This window comes from Anarrhichthys ocellatus, unplaced genomic scaffold (assembly GCF_004355925.1).
Source record: "Anarrhichthys ocellatus isolate YVR2014 unplaced genomic scaffold, GSC_Weel_1.0 scaffold12, whole genome shotgun sequence".
NCBI lineage: Eukaryota > Metazoa > Chordata > Actinopteri > Perciformes > Anarhichadidae > Anarrhichthys > Anarrhichthys ocellatus.
In genome coordinates, this window is record NW_022280042.1 from 3,723,925 (window position 1) to 3,744,865 (window position 20,941).

The window sequence follows — 20,941 nt, forward strand, 5'->3', positions numbered from 1 at the left end:
TTTTATGAAAGAGTCATACTTTCTATGACTTTTGGCTGCCTGCACTCTAGAGTTATTGTTTTCCATAGTTTGTATTATTTTGGTCCAGATTCAGAACATTCGATTTGACATTGTTATTTGGAATCTGTAGTCACAGAGCATACCTATAAACATTGGGAATACGGAATTAAAAATATAACTCCAGCTCTGCATGTTCTCTGATGTTCTGAGTCAAATTTTCAGTTTGTTTTTTTTTCTCATCCCAATCCCACTTCTTAAACAAAGACTGCTACAGAAGCTACTTTGATGTACACCTCACAGTCAGTAATGAGGCGGCCGGACTCCGTTTGGGCAGATGATTGAAGTCATGTTGGCGTTCAAATTTGACCAAACTGCTGGTATAGTATGTTGGTTTCGTTTTACCAACCATCGCAGTTGCAAAGTCGCAAACTTGTAATAGCTTTGAGCAGACAGCCGTACATCATTCGTCCCTTCGTGATTAATTGATGGACGCTGTCCACCATGACATTCTTCATGCGCAGCACTTGTCTTTGGCTCAAACACTAAATCCTCCTGTCATTAATGCCATAAAAGTCCAGCGGTGTCTCATCCGTCTGTCAAACAGCAAAAACAGATTACGTTTGCTCCGAAAGTCTTCAATATCTACTTTGATACACCAGGCAACTTTCTGCATATTTTTTGTTAGAATTATTAAAGGGTAAATGAAGGGCTGACACTCACTCTCTCAGGTAAAATCACCATATCTTGAGCGAACATTAACAAACTGACATTTTCATATTTATTTTGAGAATAATTTCAGAAACATTCAATTATTTCAGTGACCTTTAGGTAATAAAAAGGTGCCTCTGGTGATGATGTTGCAAAAACCACACATATATTCATATGCGTCAACCGCACCCAGCATCCCTTTTTCTGTGCTCTCTGTCTCCTTTGCAGGACAATCCGGGAGCACCTAGGGGAGCAGGAGGTGTCCATCTCTCTGACCATCGACTCTCTGGAGGAGAACGATCTGGGCAACTACTCCTGCTACGTGGAGAACGGCAACGGGCGGCGGCAGGCCAACATCCAGCTCAACAAGAAAGGTGGGGCGAACACAAGCACACGGATTCATTTGTAAGATGGGGGGAAAAAAACAGTTATTTAAGGGATATACAGTATTTCACCATGACTCTAGCAGAGGGATGTAGAAGCCTTGAGATTTAATAATGGCATTTTGCAGCTCTGGGGGTGAAGAACACCATTTAATACCACAGGCCTTTGCTCTGACAAGAGAGTGAATGTCTTCGCAGCAATTTACTGAGCACAAAGAAGAACAACTACTAGCGGGACTCTGGGAATTGACCAGTTGTTTCTCGCCTCAGGGAGGAAAAGAATTGGGACAGTATTCTAGATAGTGCAGAAAACCTAAACATTCACCTCAGCCTGAGGAAGCATTAGTTCGAAGAGACAGAGAGAGGCAGCCTTCGGTGTTATGATGCCAGACAATCTGTTTGGCTGTCTGGCAATGACCTCCTCCATCACACACGCACAAATCCTGCTTTGATCGCCGAACTCTCACTCAGACATTTTCTCATCTTTCATCACTGACTACTGTTGCCGTTCCCCCTCCCCCTTGCCTTTTTATTCAAGCAAACATTTTTTCCTCTGATTTCGCCTCACTAAGGGTGACTGTTTGAAAGTTGATTCCGTGATGATTTCAAACAGAGATGCACACTTCCCAGCGTGGTTATATAAGTGAGATTTATTTTTTATTTTTTCGCGAGGCTGGGGGGGGGGGGGGTCTCTGCAGCCTTAAAGTTGTCAGTGTTGAATACATTTACATAGTAAGATATTTTTCCTCTCTTTTAAGCTCGCAGCTTTGGATCCAGCTTTGATGGCAGCCCAGTTCCCCTCCATTTGCTATATTAAAGGGGTTTATGCTGCACAGTCAAATCTCAGACTAAACTCGGAGAAGATTAGCCTGGTCCTCGCAGGATTGCGGGTCCACAAGAAATCGACCGATTCCCATGTTTTTATTTGCTGCAGCCATGGTGTGGCGCGGTGCGAGGCCAGTCAGTGTTTACGCTGCCTTTCAGAGTTTTCCTCGCTTGTCTCTTGAAGCGGTAAAACCAGCACGACACTCCAAATAAATTTGGTCGTCTCAGCGCAGCATCAAGCAGAATACGTCTTCACTTTTCCACTTCTTGTACAACTTCTCATAGTGAAGAAGTTTAGATGTCCTCCTGGCCAACTTTTTTTTTTTTGCGGCTCCACATCCTCAGATACATTTTTTATCTCACGGCAGCAGCAGTGGCAACATCATCTGGCAGACGGCTGCCTATGCTGTATATAATAACTAACATCTAGATTCTTGATTTGTGAACATGAGAAGCAGCAGACTCAGCTTTCACTGTTCTCACAGCCGCGCTCCTCTGTTTTATTTTACCATTCAACCCCCACTCCGCCTTTTCCTTGTCTCTCTTTTCATCTCCCTCCCTAGACAACAGAGAGAGAGAGACGCAGCAATAGAGGGAGAAAAAAGGGGGCTGATGAATCGCCGGATGCCATGTGGCTCCATCAAATCCAGCCTTCTAGTCAGGAGCTAATTTGTCTTAATCCGTCCCGCTGCAGAGCTGCTACAATATGGATGCCTGGCTGAGAAGAATTGGCCTCTTCCACTGTAATCTCTGCAGTTTGAGGAGCAGCTGGCTCGTTACACTGTCCGGATATCTGAGGAGAGGAGCAGTGTTTACTGAGGCGAGAGGGCAGAGCAGAGGTGGAGAGGAAAAGAGGGAGAGGTGGAGTTGCTTGGATCCATCCATCCGGTGCTCATTTACCGCAACTCCCCTCTCATTCAAGATGATTCCCAGGCTGAGGGGAGAGAAACTGAGACTAGAGTTTTTGACGGGGAAACCTGTGTTCAATCTGCCCCGAGTTTGTTTGCTCTTTTGTTTGCGTACGTACGTCTGTAAGTTTGGCTGAAGGTCGTCGCCCAGACAGGCGTGATGAAGCGGCGCGGGCCACGCTCGTTAGCTCTCCAGAACATCATCCTTCATCATGGGAGCTGTCAGCATGATGGCCGCTGCAGTGGAATGGGCATCGCGCACCCCAACGAGGTTAAATGTGTGTCGGTGATGGATGGTGATGCACGCGACTCCTCTCCGTCCATGTTTGCGTATGTCTGTGTGTGTGTGTGTGTGTGTGTGCGGCATTGCGGCGAGTCAAGCCTTTTACTGTTGTCCATTAGTCAGCCAATGAAGGCTGACCACCCAGATTTGGTGAGGCGTAGCCAAGAGGAAATGTTGAACTGCAAAAGATGGAGTGACATCCGACAGAAAACACTGTAAAAAAAAAAAGAAAAAAAAAGCCTTGAAAAAGAGACCATGAGACAAAGCCAACGACTTAGGCAAGCTACTGGACCATGGAACTTAATGGAGTCCATTGTCTTGTAGTGTAAAAAATCACCTTTCATCCTCCTGAATAACACTACTAGTCTTGTACTGGATGCTTTGTCCTGTCCTTCTGGAAATACTACAAGTAACACAATTTAGAATAATGTGAGTGTAAAAGTGAAATATCAACAGTGAAGTCCTGCAGTTCCTTGAATTTAGCTTCCACTGATGCTTTTCACGAGTTCACGTCAGCCTGCAGTGATGACGGATGGCGGGGAGAGCGGGCCGCCTCAATCTGTCGACAAACTGGCGGCTCGGCTAAACAGCCAGGCGCGTTTCCTCTCTGCAGCCACACACACGCGTAACCAATCTTCATAAGCATGGCATTCCGAGCTGTCGTATGCTATTGTCGCCCTGGTTGCTTAGTTGTGATTTTTTTTTTTATTATCCAATCAAGCAGCGTTAAGTTACAGGTTTAGAAGTGGTTATACTTTCATTCCAGTTAGAGTCATGTATCATGTGGATGCAATCCAGCCACAATGAGAATATAAGCAACATGGAAAGAACACAGCCGCAGGAGATGCCTATTTCAAACGAATGTGCAGGTAGAATCAAAGACGCTTTTAACAATAGCTAGTGCACCTATTCTCATCTATCATATCTGCCTCATGCATTATTTCACATGTATTGATGTTCTGGGGTGAGATTTATTTTTGCACGCCAACTTTGACGTACATAAAAGCAGATAAATAAGATGGAGGGGAAGGTAGTGTGGAGGAACTGTGCAACTTTCTGACATTTTGTAGAGTAAATATATAGTCTCACAGCACCAAATGTCTGCAGTAAGATCAGAAAAAAACATGAAAATGATAAATGTGACAGTAAAAATATTCGCCTTTCACACTGTTCAACCAAACGCCTATAACTTCAGCCTATAAATGAACTGATTTTAAATCAAATTTTCTATGCTTGCTTTTCTTAATGTTCGATCAAAATTAGAAATGAATCATAAAGAGTAGAAATCTGACATTTACTTGGATAATGGATAGCTGGAGATGTCTCAGTCCATGCCGGTATAAAAGTATGACTCATTCAAGAGAAATAAGGGAAATGATTGCAAACCTTCAAATACTGGGTCACTCAAGAAATGAGAAGCAGATGTTGTGCAATAGTTTTTTTTTATGGGTTTTTTTCAGAAATATGACTGATAGTAGCTGCAACCTCCAATCTTGTGTACAAATTATGTTTATCACTCCGAGAACCCGCGCTGTTTTTTGGACCCTCAACATTGTTTGAACTACAAACACATTTTAAACTAGATTATTTCATAAGCATGCAAGATTTTAAAAATAGCATTAAGGATCATTTTAGCACTGAAGATACAGAATGATATTCTGGTTTGTTTTAAGTCTGTTATCTGTGTTTTTACATAGTGAAACTTGTACTCTGCCATCTTGAACAGGATCCCCTGTGAAAGAGATGAAAAATGGGATATTTATTTATTTATTATTATCAATAAATTCTCTCTCTCACTGTGTTGTCACCTTATTAGCAGAGCTGATGTACACTGTGGAGCTGGCCGGAGGTCTGGGAGCCATCCTGGTGCTGCTCATCTGTCTGGTGACGCTCTACAAGTGCTACAGGATTGAGCTCATGCTCTTCTACAGAAGCCACTTTGGCAGTGAGGATATAGACGGAGGTAAGATGAGATATGGTGCAAGATAAAATTTACTTTACAGCGTTGTATAATAATCCCCCAAAATCTGTGATACCACAGTGTTTTCTGTTCAGTGGATGATTTCTAAAGCTCCTTCCTCTGCTGTGAAAGCATCCTTTCTTTCATCAGTAGGAATCAAATCTCTAACCCGAGCACTATCACACTGCTCTGCACGCATTTATTTTTACTCAGAAAACACCTGGGCTATTTTTCACACCTTAAAGCTCCACCTGGCACTAATTTTATGTAAATGTAGACCTGGTTTATCAGTCCAAATGACGCAGAGAAGAGCCTCCCATTGTTCTTAACTCAAAAATGATGTCGCCGATTTCAGGGAGCCTTCTCAACCCGCTGAGCAAAAACGTTTTATGCAAAATATTCGGTAAACTGTCTCCTAAACAGCAGCGAACGACTCACCAGTCTTTGATGTGGCTCCTTCTCTTGTCATTCTTACATCCATGTAAAAACGAATCACAAGCCAGCCTTGTAAAAATGCTCATGCTGGGTGCTGTTTCCTGACATCACAATGCATTACTTCTGGGTTATGAAGTTTTCAAACAGTGGCTTAAATCATACTGGAGGAAATCCATCATAGTACAGTTTTTTTTCCAAGGACAGCAGATCAAAAGACCAACACATTTTAAGACCACTGTCAGCTCAGTAACTGTCCACAACACTGTCAATACCAGTCGTTTGCTAAAGACACACTGCAGTACAGTGTTGGGAGTGAATAAAGAGAACCCCACTGTACACAGAGTTCCCTGTTTACAAATGCCTTGGCTCTGCACATTACACCCAGGACAAAAGAAGTCCTATTTGACTAATACATCAATCATTTTGTGAGCAGTTTTTGAAATACTTTGACACAGTTTTACAACTCTGGAAAGCTTTCACATAGGATATTCTTTTATTTTCCCTATATTGTGACAATTTAGTCTGCTCTTTCTGTGTATCTCTGCTAAATTGATTAACGTTGGGCACATTATCTTGAGTTGCTGATGAAGGAAATGTAGGTTTTCTTTAGCTTACAACAGTAGAAAGTCGAGGCCAACTTGGACAATACTTGTGATGAAAACATTAAGGTAAATGTGGGTTGGGTTGTGATTCTGCACATGTATGTGTCTCCTGTTGATTGTTTCCCATGTGTCTGCATGCAAACTGCACAAGAGGTGATGTATTTTGCTGAACAATCTCTGTAACGCAAATCCAAACACAGTCCCTGTGCCAGACAAAAACATTAACTCTGAGGCCCCATCAGCAATAGTCAAAGAAAAAAAGCCCCCTGATTGGGCCTGGTGGGTGAGTCTTGTCTTGAGAATGCATCAAACTGAGACAAGGAGCAAGTTTTAATTTGATTCCCCTGTAATGAGTCTCTCAAGTAGCAGCGCTGCAATGAATTCAGGGGGAATGAGATTAGTTCGGAGAGGCTGAGGGACTGTACGTAGTGGAAAGGGAGACAGCGAGAGAGTTATGAGCGGTAAAAGGTAAAAAGCTTTCTGCTCCTCTCCTCGTACATCCCCGGCTCTGCTTAACTGAGATGCCTGCTCCATCAGACATTTCAATGAAAGTCATTACTTCCGGCTGTGTTGGGCTTTCGGCTCCGGAAAGCGGAGCATCGGCGTAATGGATGGCCCAGAGGCAGTTGTGTTGAAAAAGGGTAGACAAAAAATGTCGGGACTTGAACTTAATGCCAAACAGCAATTGTCTCCTTTAATTGTGCCACCCGAGTGAGTGCTGGGAGAGAGAAACAGATTTTCAATTTGTTCCTCAGTATAAGGGGATCAGGTTCAATAAGCCACAGCGCGCTGCCTCCGGAGCTCTCAGGAGACTCTTGATACTTTTCTCCACGCCGCGGTCGATTAGATCACTTCACCGCCACCTCTGGCGCGCGCACATTCACAAGCGCGCGCACACTCGCACCTGCACCTCCCAAGTCATCTCCATCTCCAGTTCCAATGGAGGTGAATAGGGAAGGATAAAACGTTAAATATGCACCAAACTGAAAATGGTTGCCAGTGGAGTGGAGAGAAAGCGGCTGCTAAGCTTTGGCAGGAGGTGGTTAACAGCGATCCTATCTCGATGGTAACCACTGCACTGACGGGGAGAAGTGGCTGCATGTAAGATGTAGTTGCACACACACATAGTTTTCATAAATAAAGCCCTGAAGGATGTCTGGGATGCACAGAGAATTTTATTTTTTTCTCCCCAACATAAATCGGCACTCACTGCCAAGAAAGTGCTTGTGTTTCATTGTGGCCACTCGAGGAACTAATTGAACGCCTGCCTCCCTCTTCTGCCAGATGTAAAACTGTAAGCTTTACGTAACAATAGGACGGACTGTCAGCTATTTGTCAGCGCAGCTATTTAGTTAAAGACTGCTCAGTTGTCACATTGTGTGGGTGTCAGTAGAATCAATAATAGGCTTCATGATGACAACAGCCGAGCGAGCATGTCGAGGAGGTGGGAACTCATCAACACTCTGCCATAAATACGAATGTCAGTGTTGTCAGCACGGCGTGGAGTTATGAGGCTCCGTCTGTGTTCAGGGTAGTTTGGAGATACCGAGCATTAATAGTTTTCACATCTCGCACACAAGAACTGTAATGCATCCCGTTTGATTTGCATATGTAAGATGCAGAGGTAAACATCACAAAGTAGCTCGTTTGTAAACAGAAGGTCAAATGCTGTCTTGGTTTTCCCAAGTGATATTGTCAAATGTAATGGGAAACAAAGGAGACAAACAGAGGGTTTACGCTCAACAGCTTCTGCCAGGGGGAAACATTGATCATCACAGATAAATCTACAGACAGGAGTCACCTTGGGCTCTGAGAAGTGGCGATGGCCTTTTGGTCATACTAATTTCAGAGGACGTTTGCTTGAATTGACTTTTCATTTTGCTCCTAATTGTAGGAAGAATATGAGCGTCCTTGAAAATCAGCTCTAAAATATTTGTTGGTGACCTGCTGCACCTGTGTGATCAAAACACTACAGACTTACAGAGCAGGTATCTAGAGTTCGAATACGCTTTTCTTTATATTGCACAATAACCCCTCTAAGAGCATATAGAAATATATGTAGAAAACATCTCTAATCATAAAAAACTGAATAATCTATTATATAATTATAAATATATCGCCACTTTGTTCTCCTGTCCCCGTACAATATACCGATTTGACACTGTCTCCGTTTTCCCTTTAATTACTTCTAAATTACATAGTTATTTTTTGGGAACGTCTCGGAAAACATTCAAATCAGGAATTCTAAAGTGTTACCTTCCTACTACTATTTTCTATTGCCAAAATAATGTTGTTAATGGCAGTAATCAGTCACAGCCCAATATGACCTCAGGTAGCTGTTTATTAATTATGGAAAACAAAACGGCATGTTTAAAAGTACTCGGCTACTCGTTAGCAGTCCGCCTCGTGTGCTTCCGTAGCTTTAGAAGTTAAGTATGGTGTGCTACGTTCTAATTTACTCTCCATTAAATGTAATGGAGCCCAGAAATAACCCAGAGATTACGCCTCCAATTCTCTTGGCGCTCTCCACCGCGAGTTCAGGAGTTCACAGTCTAAGTGTAGGCTCTCTATGCACATGAATATATATATTACCCCGCACCTCCATGTGCAGTGAGCGTCGGTCCCTTTGCAGTGGACATGTGGGACGGAGGAGTTCTGGATGCAGTTCCAGAGGTGTGCTGTGCCCTCAGATGCACCGCACCGGTCTCCTGTAAGGAGTGACTCCTCGAGGTGCAACAACAGGGTCATTCCGCCCTCGAGAGTCACCCCCTTCCTCTCCCTTCTCTCTCTTTCCCACTACAGACGAGTGAATCAGCTCCACTGAAATAGCCCCTGATCCGCCTACACAGCTTTCATTTAAAGGCTACCGGAGAAAAACCAGAGAGGGAGATTTATGTCACCGAGAAGTAGAATATGAGCCTCAGAGTTAGATGTACTAAGTGATTATGAGGTTACATTTTAATTATTTTTACATGTCCCTGATGCTATAAAAATGAGTTTGATTAATTACATAGTGTTATGTACGAGTACCAAATATCAAGACTTCCCATTGGGAAGGGAGTGAGTCTTGTTGACGGTCTCATGGCCCAAAGGCAGACAGGAGTGTAAAATAGAGCGGGTATTAAAAGATAAAAAGGGGATACCGTACTGAGGATTGATCTCAAAATCCTTCCTCTTGAACCCAGCTGCTCTTCTACTCTCCTGGACCCGACTCTCTCATCCTCAGCTCTCTTCTTCTCCGGTGTCTTGACAGGTTAAATGTCCCCTCGCAGCACTTGCACTGCAGGTGGCCACTATAAAGCAAAGGGAGCCTTAATGAAGACAGGGACTCAAAGATCTAACGCCCGCTCGCATCTCTAATGAGTTTACCTCAAAGGCTGCGTTCACATCGCAGCTCAGAGTCCCAATTCTGATTCCCCCCTTCTTTTGTGGCTAAGATATGACAGTTTTAGTAAACAAAGAAACACATTAAAGCTGATATTTTTGTGTCTTTCTGATGAATATGACCCCAATATACCAATTTACAAAAAGTATATTGTTGTTTTGCTTGCAGATGGTCTCAGTTTTATGTACCTGGACTATTTCTGTGGTAGAAAGTTGTTGACAACACAACACAAACCTCTATTGTGCTGCAGGCAGAAATCTCACTTGGACGATTAATAAAAGTGCGCTACGTTTGCTCCCATTCTGGCAATGGCAAGAATTTATCAAGTTTTTTAGAGCTCAACCCAAACGAGAAAGGTGCAATTGTGTTAATTCTACAACGGGTGCATTTCCCCAAATGTCTGCCTCCCCACGATGTTTGGGACAGTGGGTAGGGTCAGTATGGACACCTTGTCCTGGACTCAAAAACACCTTTTAAATTGAAAGAAATGCTGTTCAATTTTAACACCTTATATTTCCACTGACTGTGTGGCTGAGCATGGATAACAGCATATGCATAGCTGCTTTCTACAGCAACCAATGTCAGAAAGATTCCTCTAGGTCAAGGGCCGATCCACTCTAATAGATGAAGTGGTTTGGTCGTTCAGGAGCAAGAGGCTGTTATCTCCTTCCTGTAGTACTCGGAGGATCTGGAATATCTCTCTTCCATGTCTTCCATTTTCACCCTCCTGACTCATTGTGCTGAAGTGCTCCAGCTTGAGAAGAAACGTTTAAGTCCTCCCTCACTTCTCACTTTCCGTCTCTCCGCTCACTCTTTTCAATTCCGTCATCAATCAGGGCTTTCATGTGGGTGATGGAGCCACGCCATGCGTCGGCCTAGCAGGCAAGGTTGGGCATTTAGCTCAGGCTGGAGTCTAATTTGTTTTGCCTGCTGTGGGCACAGTAGCTATCAAGGTAACATTATTCGTCAGTGGGGACGGAGCTGTAATGAAAAGCACTCAGATGGGCAGAAGTGCCCAGAGGTCAGTGTAATGGAGGCGGCCTGTCTCAATGAAGTCTCCCAGTGAATGAATAGCTCTCTGTGCACCAGTATGAAAATAGATTGCGAGCACCTGGGGTATAGCAGGGCATATCTTTGCTGACCAAAGCAGGAAACATTGTGTCCAAATCAAAAAACATTTCCACATTTAATTGGGGCAAAGTGGTTTTGGGAGCTTCCCGATGCCCATACATGAAGTGATGTTCAAGGGAACAGACTTTCTTTTATTCAGTTTGCTGAGGCTAACAAATCCTGCTGGTGTGCAGGAGCTGCGACATTTCACCCATCTCCGTGTCCGTCTCCCCACCTCTACCTGCAGATAACAAGGACTACGACGCTTACCTGTCCTACACCAAAGTGGACCCGGACCAGTGGAGCCAGGAGACCCGGGAGGAGGAGCGCTTTGCCCTGGAGATCCTCCCCGACGTGCTGGAGAAGCATTATGGGTATAAACTCTTCATTCCAGACAGGGACTTGATCCCCACAGGAAGTAAGCGCTCTCTCTCGCGGCGATGTCAAAGTTGTGTCGAATGTTTTGTCGCTTGGTGCTGCTCGTGTTGTCAGTGCCGTGGTGGTATGCCTTGTTTGTGGTCTTCTGTGATGCATTTGTGTTGTGGCTTATCTCCACCTGTAAGACCGTCATTGTTTTAATCGGATCGAGCTTTCTCTAACCACTGGCTGAGCTTAAGTGGATCAGTATGTAAAAGGTGGAACTTGGGGGTTCTTCAGTTTAAATTTTTGAGGGAAAATAAATAGGAATAGAACAGGAAACAAAACTGAGTGTCAGCATTTTACATTTCTTTCATTTAAGTAGTTAATTCAATGCAACCTGCTTGTGAGCGATAATATATTCCCATAATAAACATCGTATTCCAGCTTTTAACAAAGGTGCAGTTATGGCATATAGCAACGTAAGCATTACATGAGCATGAGAAAAACATCCTAAAACCGTTCTGAATAAACAGTTTGCACCTCCTTTAAGTGTTGCAGTCTGAAAATTAGTGATTCCCAACTAAAGCCCGTTAGGAGGCACATCCATAAACAAAAGTACCCACACACTATCTCCCAGCTCCTCTTAAATTCTACATGGACTTGACAATGTTTCCACTTCAAATAATCTACCTCAGGTAAAACCACAGCAGTGTGTGTGTGTACTTTTTTCATTGTGTCGGCACCTCTGCAGTTGCTGGAAAACTAGTTAAGATACATAAATTAAAGGTAATGAATAAAGGGTTGAATCGAAGTGGCAGCAGTGTAAACGGAAACCTGACCAACTCGACCTAAGCATTGACGATGCAATCCAGATTTTATATAACTAATAGAGTTGAATAACATCCAGTTCATATGAACACAAGTGGTGTTAATGAAGGAGTACAGTGTACAATAATCTGATAGGTGAACCACTGCTAGCAGCACTTCCAAACAACGGTTGAGCCTGTGTCTATCCAGACTATCGTTATAATAGCGCCTCTGAAGAACCCCTGAAGTTTAGTTTGGCTCGGTTTTAATGGTTCCTCCCCGCACATGCTGTGCCGGGAGGCCGTATATTAAGAAACAGGGTTGAAGAGCCTCTGAGGACATGTTTCATGAATCCGACACAAAGAAATACAACATTGGGGGCTAATGTATTCTAATCACCTGACAAAAGTAGTTAGCTCATGGGATAGCTCATTTAATTAATCTGAGAAATGGATATCATGGATAATAGTAATGAAACACTTACTTATTATATTATTTGACTGAAAATAACTTAATTTGAATTTGCTTATGAGTTTACCATTAGCGGAAGGTAACTGTAAAATTACTCAGGTACTCTACTTAAGTATACTTGGAGGTTCTTTATTTCCAGTAATATTGAAACGCTGCCTGCACTTAATGTATCAGTTTTGATAAGCCAGTAGTATAATGTACCTGTAATAACACTTGGAAGAGTCCTTTTATGCAGATAATACTTTTTCTGGAGGGAAGTTTTCACTGCAGAGTTTTCTAAACACTTCCCCACCACAGGAGTTTAGGAACTCAGTTTGAATTGCACTTGAATTCATAACATTGTCAGTATCTAATCTGTTGAGTTGAGTCCCTGCAGTCAGGATTTCTTCGTGAAAGTGAATTCATGAAAACCTATACTGTAGGCCTAAACAGATAATGACGAGAAAAGGTCTGGATTGGCTCTTTATGTACATAGGTATTTAAAGTGCATTGTCTACACAATGCACTTTAATGCCTGTGGAAGGCATAATGGGCCGAATTACATAGAAAGCATAATTGGCTGAAAGAGCCGACTCTATTATTACAGTCCATGTCCTGATCCAGCTCCATACAAACTGTACCTCCGCATGCTGCTGTGTAATGATGTCAGCTGTATCATCAAAAGGCTCTCGACGCATGGATATTAATGCATGTTTTACCACAGTGTATTTCTAATGGAGCGTCTCACCATGCCCTGTGCTTATCTTTGATTAACTCATCACACAGATGAGTTAGATAATATCATTATGCTATTAGCTTCAATTTGAATACTTGCATCTGCCTGTCTTCGCGCACATACCGCCATTACTAATTCTGTTCCTCTTCAGTGGCATTGTGCCACGGTTATAAACTGAATCCCTTGCTGTGATTATGTGCTCGATGCGAGGGGACCGTTGTAATATGGGAAAGATGGCATAAAAATGCAAGGATTGAGAGGAACCTAAAGTGTGTCTGCCACTATTCCAGCTCGCTGGTTTATTGTGTTTTTGTATAAACATTTAGCTCCCATTGGGAATGTATTAGCATCTCAGCAGTTGATATGATAAAGCATAATCCACGACCATAGATAAACACAGTTTGGCCATTTGAGGTTTCAACATGTGTCAACAATCCTTCTCCTGAGCAGCTGATAAGTAACCTGTTATTCTACAGTATGCTGGATTATTTGTAACATTTTAAACATCTCACCATTCTAATATAATTCTTATGTATATATATATATATATGTAGTGTATAGAGTTGATGCTAACAAAAGTGTAATTTGGCTAAACTAGCAATAATAAAATGCTTTTCCTTGGCTTTTTTATGCTACATGTCCCATATTAAACTGGAATAAACTGGTCAGCGCGATTACCGTTTTACAATCGCCAGTGCAACACCAGTGGAGAAACACAGTTTATGCCAGAACCATGTCCCCACATTCACAAAACTGATTTTTTTGTTTTGTTCAAATGCTTTTCTGCAAATCTTTTGATCCTACTTTGAATGTAAATATCTATGTTTAGGTTTCACCAATGATCATTTCCAGGATGACACAAGACTACTTAGAGGTACTTTTTCCACAGATTTTTAACTTTCGTGTCAACACATAATGATTCAGATTTTCTCATCAAATCAGTCATTCATTTTGGTAACTCTGTATAATAAGTCATAATTTGTCAGCGTTTATACGGTGTTACCAATGGCTTTATAAGTGGTTAATATTGTAATGTTCTGGTTAGTAATAGCCATTATTTCTGGTTTGATTCATTATTTATTAATTAAGTACAAAGTCATTAGTTACAACTTGTAAAGCCTTCATAAAACATGAATTATTAAATGTTTTTAACTTGCATTTACCTAAATTACAGATTTTTTTGTTGTGTTTAGTAAATTAGATGCGTAGAGTTAACTGCATCAAAACTATGTAGACAGTCAGTCTCAGAAATATATTATATATATTGTGTTGTGTCTAAACTTCATAGCTACACATGGTTCCACTAACCAGGCATCAGTGACCTGGAATGAAATTTAGGTGGAAGCACAACCTACAAACAAAACGATCAGACTTTGACGATCTTTTAGTCTGCAGTACGGTGGCTGAGAAGGGTCTAATCTTCCTCTGAGGCTGTGGCTGCTGCTTCGTTTGAACAAAACTGTAGCTACAGATTGTGCCAGCAACTCTAGCAACAGAGAACGAACCTTTTATGTATTTACAGATCAGGTATTTATTGATTTGTTGACGAATACCAAAGTACTACTGTGTAATATCTGTAGTTAATTCTGTTTTGCTAACGTCCTGCTGGAAGTTGGAATTTCTGGCAGTAACAACATATCGTACTCATTGTCACAATGGGCTTTTCCCTTTAAATAAATAATTGAGATAAACTACAGAGAGCAGGGCAACAGTGATTTTCTGCCCCGTGTAATTTAGCATTGATTTAATTTTTATGTAGCCAGGAATCAATTATTACACATGCACCACTTTGACTGTAAAGCCTGTGGGGTCTCTGAAAGGAGGAATGTAATCTATAATGCTGTAAAGTATTACCAGACACCCCAAGAGGGCATATTTACTTTACAGTTTAATCAATTCAAAACATAAAATGAAACTACGCCTCATTAGTTAATTATATAGTATCCATTCATCCGTTCCCATTTGTTGTATTCACGATAAGATAAAAGAAAAACTCGTTTTTGCCTGTTTCCTTGAACCTAAACGGAATAAGCTTGAACACTTCTGGGGCGTTTTAGCTCCAGGGATGCATTGTGAAGACTTACCGCATAAGGACCAATTAGCAAAGAGCACAGTGATTGACTCTAATCAGGTCTCTCTCATGGTGAAGCCTCAGGCAGAGGGTGACATGAAAGGAGGAGTTCATTCTCAGGACAGGAGATGTGGCATTTCTTTGCATAAAGACCAGCAAGATATTTTTCTCAAACTCATGCACACACACAAAAACACACACTCGGCATCTCGTTGTCTCTTGACTAAGAGAAAGAGGGAGGAAGAAAACCAAACACACACAAGAGGGTCATAAGCTTTGATTGGGAAGTGAAGCCCAGTTAATCCCGTCTACCTGCTGTTGAGGAGCCACTCTGTCTTTGTCTCAGCCGAGAAAGGCTGAGACAAAGAGCTACACACACACACACACACACACACACACGCACGTACACACACGTACACACTTCCCTCCTCCTGACACCACAGACAGACCTGGGGAAACACTTAAATCAAGTTCATTTTGACGCAAGCGGCAGAGCTACTCATTAAGAACGTGGACACAATACTTTATTTACTGAAAAGTCAAATTAATTTGATCTTCACAGAGGTATGTTGCTTGGCTTTGAATGTTTTATGTTTATTGTCATCTTATAGTAAAACCAAGTGATCCCCTTTCTGTTTTGTCTATAATTCTGTACGAATACATATTTTTATTAAGTGCTGCAGAGGCTTTATTTAAGTTGAAATACATAATGACATATCTCATTTATCTTAATTGAATGTATCAATATCCTCATGAATAAACAGGTGTTAATGTAGATTTTAGGATTCGTCAGATGTTTAATTTAAACAACCTTAATCGTTCTTTAAGAATCACATTTTGTTTCGTGGAAAGTTAATTCGATTTGGTTGTTTGAAACTTTGATGAAAGGGAGTTTGTTAATTAAGCAGTCGCTATGAGGCCAACAGAATTATTCAAATAGCCAGTGTGACATGTCTCATATTTTCATCACTCGTGAGCTCTGTGTACTTTCATGTAGGATTAAAGTTATCTAAAATACATACAACAAACAAGCAAGTAGAAATAAGTCAAAGTTATCTGTCCATGTCTCTGTCTTTGTGCGTGTACTCAGCCTACATCGAGGACGTAGCGCGCTGCGTGGACCAGAGCAAGCGCCTCATCATCGTCATGACACCCAGCTACGTGGTGCGGAGGGGGTGGAGCATCTTTGAGCTGGAGACGAGGCTGCGCAACATGCTGGTGACCGGCGAGATCAAGGTCATCCTGATCGAGTGCGCCGAGCTGCGCGGCATCATGAACTACCAGGAGGTGGAGGCCCTCAAACACACCATCAAGATGCTGACGGTCATCAAGTGGCGCGGGCCATCCAGCAACCAGCTCAACTCCAAGTTCTGGAAGCAGCTGCTCTATGAGATGCCCTTCAAGCACATGGAGCCCCTGAGCATCTCCCACGAGCAGGTGCTGGATGTCAGCGAGCAGGGCCCCTTCGGCGAGCTCCAGACCGTCTCGGCCATCTCCATGGCGGCGGCCACCTCCACCGCCATGGCGACGACGCACCCGGACTTGCGCTCCACCTTCCACAACTCTTGCCACGCCCAGATGAGGCAGAAACACTATTACCGTAGCTACGACTACGACATGCCACCCGGCGGCACTCTCCCGCCGCTGCCGCCGCTCGCCACGCTCGGCAGCCAGCACACCTACTGCAACATCCCCATGACGCTCATCAACGGACAGCGGCCGCAGTCCAAGTCGCCGCGCCAGCAGAGTCTGGAGGAGGCCCACGGCAACAACGCCATGCTGCCACTGCTGCCCAGAGAGACCAGTATATCCAGCGTCATCTGGTGACAGAGACGGCGCCGAGCGCGATGGACTGTGGATCTATATGATGTCCGTCACAGGGAGGACTCACAACTGGCACTTGGACCCTGAATGCACCGGAGCCAGGTGGACCTGAAAGACACTAAGCTACTTGCTGCTGTTGAATTTGCACCAGGAAACATCAGGGGAGCGGAGGGGAGGGACGACAGGGCGTCAGACACACTTGACTCTTTGGGGGTGGAGGAGGTGGCAGATTTTTGTTTTGTTTTGGTCCAATAACAGCTTTTATTGAATATGAACAAGAAAAAAAAGAAACAAGGAGAACTTTTTTGTATGCCTGTATAAACACTCACGTAACACAAGCCAACACCTATGATCATTTACCCAGAAGGTTCAAGGAATACAGGGTCCTGTACATACGTTTTTCTAATTCTTTGTAGCATCAGTGTTTGGGACTTGTTACTACTTATGTTTTATCATCAGTTGTTTTTTTGTTTTCAATTTGTTTTGTTTTAGTTTGTACAAAAGTGAAGCAATGGCCTGTGAGATGTTTTGGATAAACTGTTGTTATCTTTCTCTTAATTTGTTGGCTGGTGTAGTTTATAAAGCTTTGGGTTTTTTTCGGGGAGGGGATCAAAGTCGCAGCCTTCGGGAGATGAGAACGATTTGGTTTGTATTTCAGGAGTTTCATCTCCACCGGCTGCTGTAAAGGGTTGAGAATCTGGACTCAACCAGAATATGCAAAAATATGGAGTCCAGAGAGCAGGGACACGATGGGTTTCACAAATGGATCATATTCAAATGCTTGCGGAAAAGTAATATCTGTGAAGGAGGATATGAAGAATATGGTGCTAGGCTTCACGTCTCTGTTTCTCTCACGATAACATTTACTTTAAGGAAAACAAAAAAAAACGGCCTTGCTATTTACCTTAACAGATGATTATATCACCTAAAATGAATTATGTGTATTATTTTCTGAAAAAAAGAAAAGTCTATTTTTGTAACAGGGATATTTGCTTAGAGATGTTATAACTATAAAGTTTCAGATCGAAGGAATTGGGGAAACATAATAAAAAATAACAATGTTTTCTTATGTGGAACTGCACAGCTCACGGAAATCAATAGGTCATTCACTAAATGTCATATTACAAGAGAAAAAAACACTTTGTTGGTTGTTTTCGTCATTAAAAAGAGGAGTTTTGACATTTCAAACAAACCACGGATTGCAGCTCAGCAGGCTTTTTATGTTGGTTGATTTCACAGGCATCGCAGCCATTCACAGTTGATTTAACAAGGACGGCGCTGCGCTATCGACAATGTCAGTATGGATGTCAGATGGAGGAGAGGGAAGCCATGACGTCCAGTGTCACCTGAAGCATTTACTCTACCTGGCTTCCTCTGAAGGACCAAACAAGGCTGTCCAGGGCTAAACAAGTATCTCTGTTATTCATTTCCTCTCAAATGACAGCTCGGTTATTTTGTCTGCCATTCCCCTTGTCAACGGAAACGATTTATCAGTTGAGTGGCGCTCTCCAGTAAATGAAGTATGGCTTTCACATCTTGGTCCTGAACACTGAGTTCACTCTGGCACTGGTGTGGTGACGGGACGCAGAGTTTCATTTCAAAACGAGTCTGAAAACATCTGAAAGCCCAGATAAAGCTGTTAATGTTCAGTTATTGACATTAAAAAGTAACATTTTAGAGGACGTAATCAATTGTATTTCCAACCTACTGACCGATAATCATCATGGGTGGTGGAGTCTCCTCAAAACCAATAGCCTTTTAGAAAGAAACCCATCCAAATAAGATGTAATTAATGCTAAAGAGAGACAAGAATGTATTTAAAAATACAAATTAAATCCTGGAGTTTATGTAACCATAAATGCTACTTAGAGCAAGTTAGACCAAAGCAAGCTTCAGTGAAGTCACAATCTCAATCACAAAATGGTCCTCTTCTTTTCCTCTGAGGGAAGCTTCCATCTCGATCGGTACGATTTCATCAAATCATACGAAACAAGAGCTATATCCACGTATCCACTCAGACCTGCACTCACTCCTGCAGCTGTGCCATATTATTTGTTTTTCAAGACACTAACCTCATACTAAAATACCTGCAGCATCTCATCACATAGAGATGTTTCATTTAGTGCCATAAAATATGCAAAGTGGTGAACTTGTAAACAATAAATGAAAAATAGTGGTTTGCCCCCCGATTCATCTTCTTGCAATCTTCAGTTGTAAAAATGAAATATTTCAGAACAGGCCTGTGTTGGTTTTCAAGTGCTGGATGCTGACAAATTTGCATTGGAAGGAGCAGTTCTTTATTCGAGGTCTTTCAATCAATCAATAGTTTGTTAGAGCCAGGCCTGTTTTTATCCAGTTCAATCCTTCCTTATGAAAAGTAAGATATGGATTACATTCAAAGAGCAGCATTCCTGAGCGGAGGCGTTGGTTGTGCTCTATGACATGGCATTGTGTAAATATAATCAAGATGATAGCGGGATATTAAGATGAAGACAATCGAGCCATATTCATGAAACCAACGGTCATTATTCACAAGGCCTCTCAAAGCAGAAATACTAATCCTGACTGGTTAATGCGTAGAATCGATGAGATTGTGACAGGAGTTTGGCGTCCGCGCTCCTGCTTTGGGAAGCTGTGTGAACACAAACATTTTTCTCAGTGGGCCGGTACACAGTTTTGTTTCATGAGGAATTGGAACATTTGTGGCGACGTGAAGATGAAGATGATGATGATGATGAATAACAATGACAATATATAGCACAGAATTATTCCAGGCACTTTCACGACTCTTGAGACGACGTCTCTCCTGTTTCTGATTTATTTTCTATTATGTATCTGCAATGTTCATTAAAAGAGATACTGTTGTTATTAATAAAACCACATTTACGGTGATGTGATTTCTCTGAGCTGTATGTGTGTGTGGAGAGAGTCAGAGAGCTGTATTTGTTTGCAGAAAACGCCACCCGGCTCATTTTGTTTATGGAGCAGCGGCGTAGATTGCTGACGATGCCCGGATCCCTCTTTGCAGCCCCAACCGCCATAACTCTGCCGTATCCCGTAAAACCTTGAAACAACAATCAATACGTCTCCTTATTCCACTCAGGGACTGAATCAGCCCGGGCCTCATTTTAGAATGAGACTAAATCAGGAGAGTCGATGCCTTAAGAAACACTGTGGAGGAAAAAAAGCCAAAGCCATGTGCTGATGTTTGTGTGACCTTAGTGCACTTTTGGCTGCAATCACACAACAACTGGCACATAGTGAATATATATTTTAGAATTCAAATTTGGACTCGAACCATATAGGTTTTTACCAATATACGATACCTAATATACGCTGCGGTGTCAACATATTTAGAATCCAACAGAAGATGTCGTGACTCAGTTGCTCCACTGGAAAACAGGATCATTTTTCTTCCAGTGGGATTGAAGGCAGATAAACAATCCTTTTCTTTTCCCCCCTCTGCCTCAAAGCGCTCTGCCCATAGTGTCGCCTTTTACTTATTTTGCTGTGATCAAAGCAACAGCATTGGAGAATAAAGAGAAACCAAAGGCACATGGGGAGGAACCTTAAAATATAGACCAGACTGTGTTAATTAGCTTCAGTATGATCTGTTTAAATGATGAGAAGTTGTGTTTTGGTTGCGCAATGAAATCAACTGTTCAAAAATCAGAAAACACCAGTTTTACAGGTGGGTGTCTGATGTGTATCAGCAGTCCCGCCCTATGTGTGCTTGAAATGTTTAAAAATGTGCCGAGCACAGAGTATTTCTCAGTCGGATGCAGTGACTTCCAAGTTTCCTACAAACTGTCACACATAAGAACCACAACTTGATGTTTTCACAATTTGCTTCCATACTTTGTATTTCCCAAGAACTCTTCCTTTACCTCATCCCACTCTGGCGGCCCGCGTGTTAACGGCATATTTGTGTTATGTACACAACTGCTCTGTAATGGTGAGTATTAATGTGATATCTCATTAGAAAGCTACGGTTCTTGTAATTCGATTTATGCAAACCATTTCAAGATACAATAACAGCAGGTACAGTTAACGTCTCTGTCAAACAAGCACTCCAAAAATAGCCGATCAAATAT

At 42.3% G+C, this 20,941-nt stretch overlaps 1 protein-coding gene across 2 annotated transcripts in view; it reads left to right on the plus strand.

Moving 5' to 3' along the window:
- Window positions 1–19,739, plus strand: part of LOC116385934 (interleukin-1 receptor accessory protein-like 1) — a 199,005-nt gene extending 179,266 nt beyond the window's left edge. The window contains exons 8-12 of one of the 2 annotated variants that reach the window (XM_031851711.1): window positions 937–1,082; window positions 4,924–5,070; window positions 10,847–11,017; window positions 13,782–13,826; window positions 16,114–19,739. In XM_031851711.1, coding sequence (XP_031707571.1) covers window positions 937–1,082; window positions 4,924–5,070; window positions 10,847–11,017; window positions 13,782–13,826; window positions 16,114–16,850 — 1,246 coding nt within the window. In that variant the 3' untranslated portion in view covers window positions 16,851–19,739. The remainder of the gene's footprint in view (window positions 1–936; window positions 1,083–4,923; window positions 5,071–10,846; window positions 11,018–13,781; window positions 13,827–16,113) is intronic. The other variant, XM_031851712.1, reaches the window with a different exon arrangement.
- The last annotated feature ends 1,202 nt before the right edge of the window (window positions 19,740–20,941 follow it).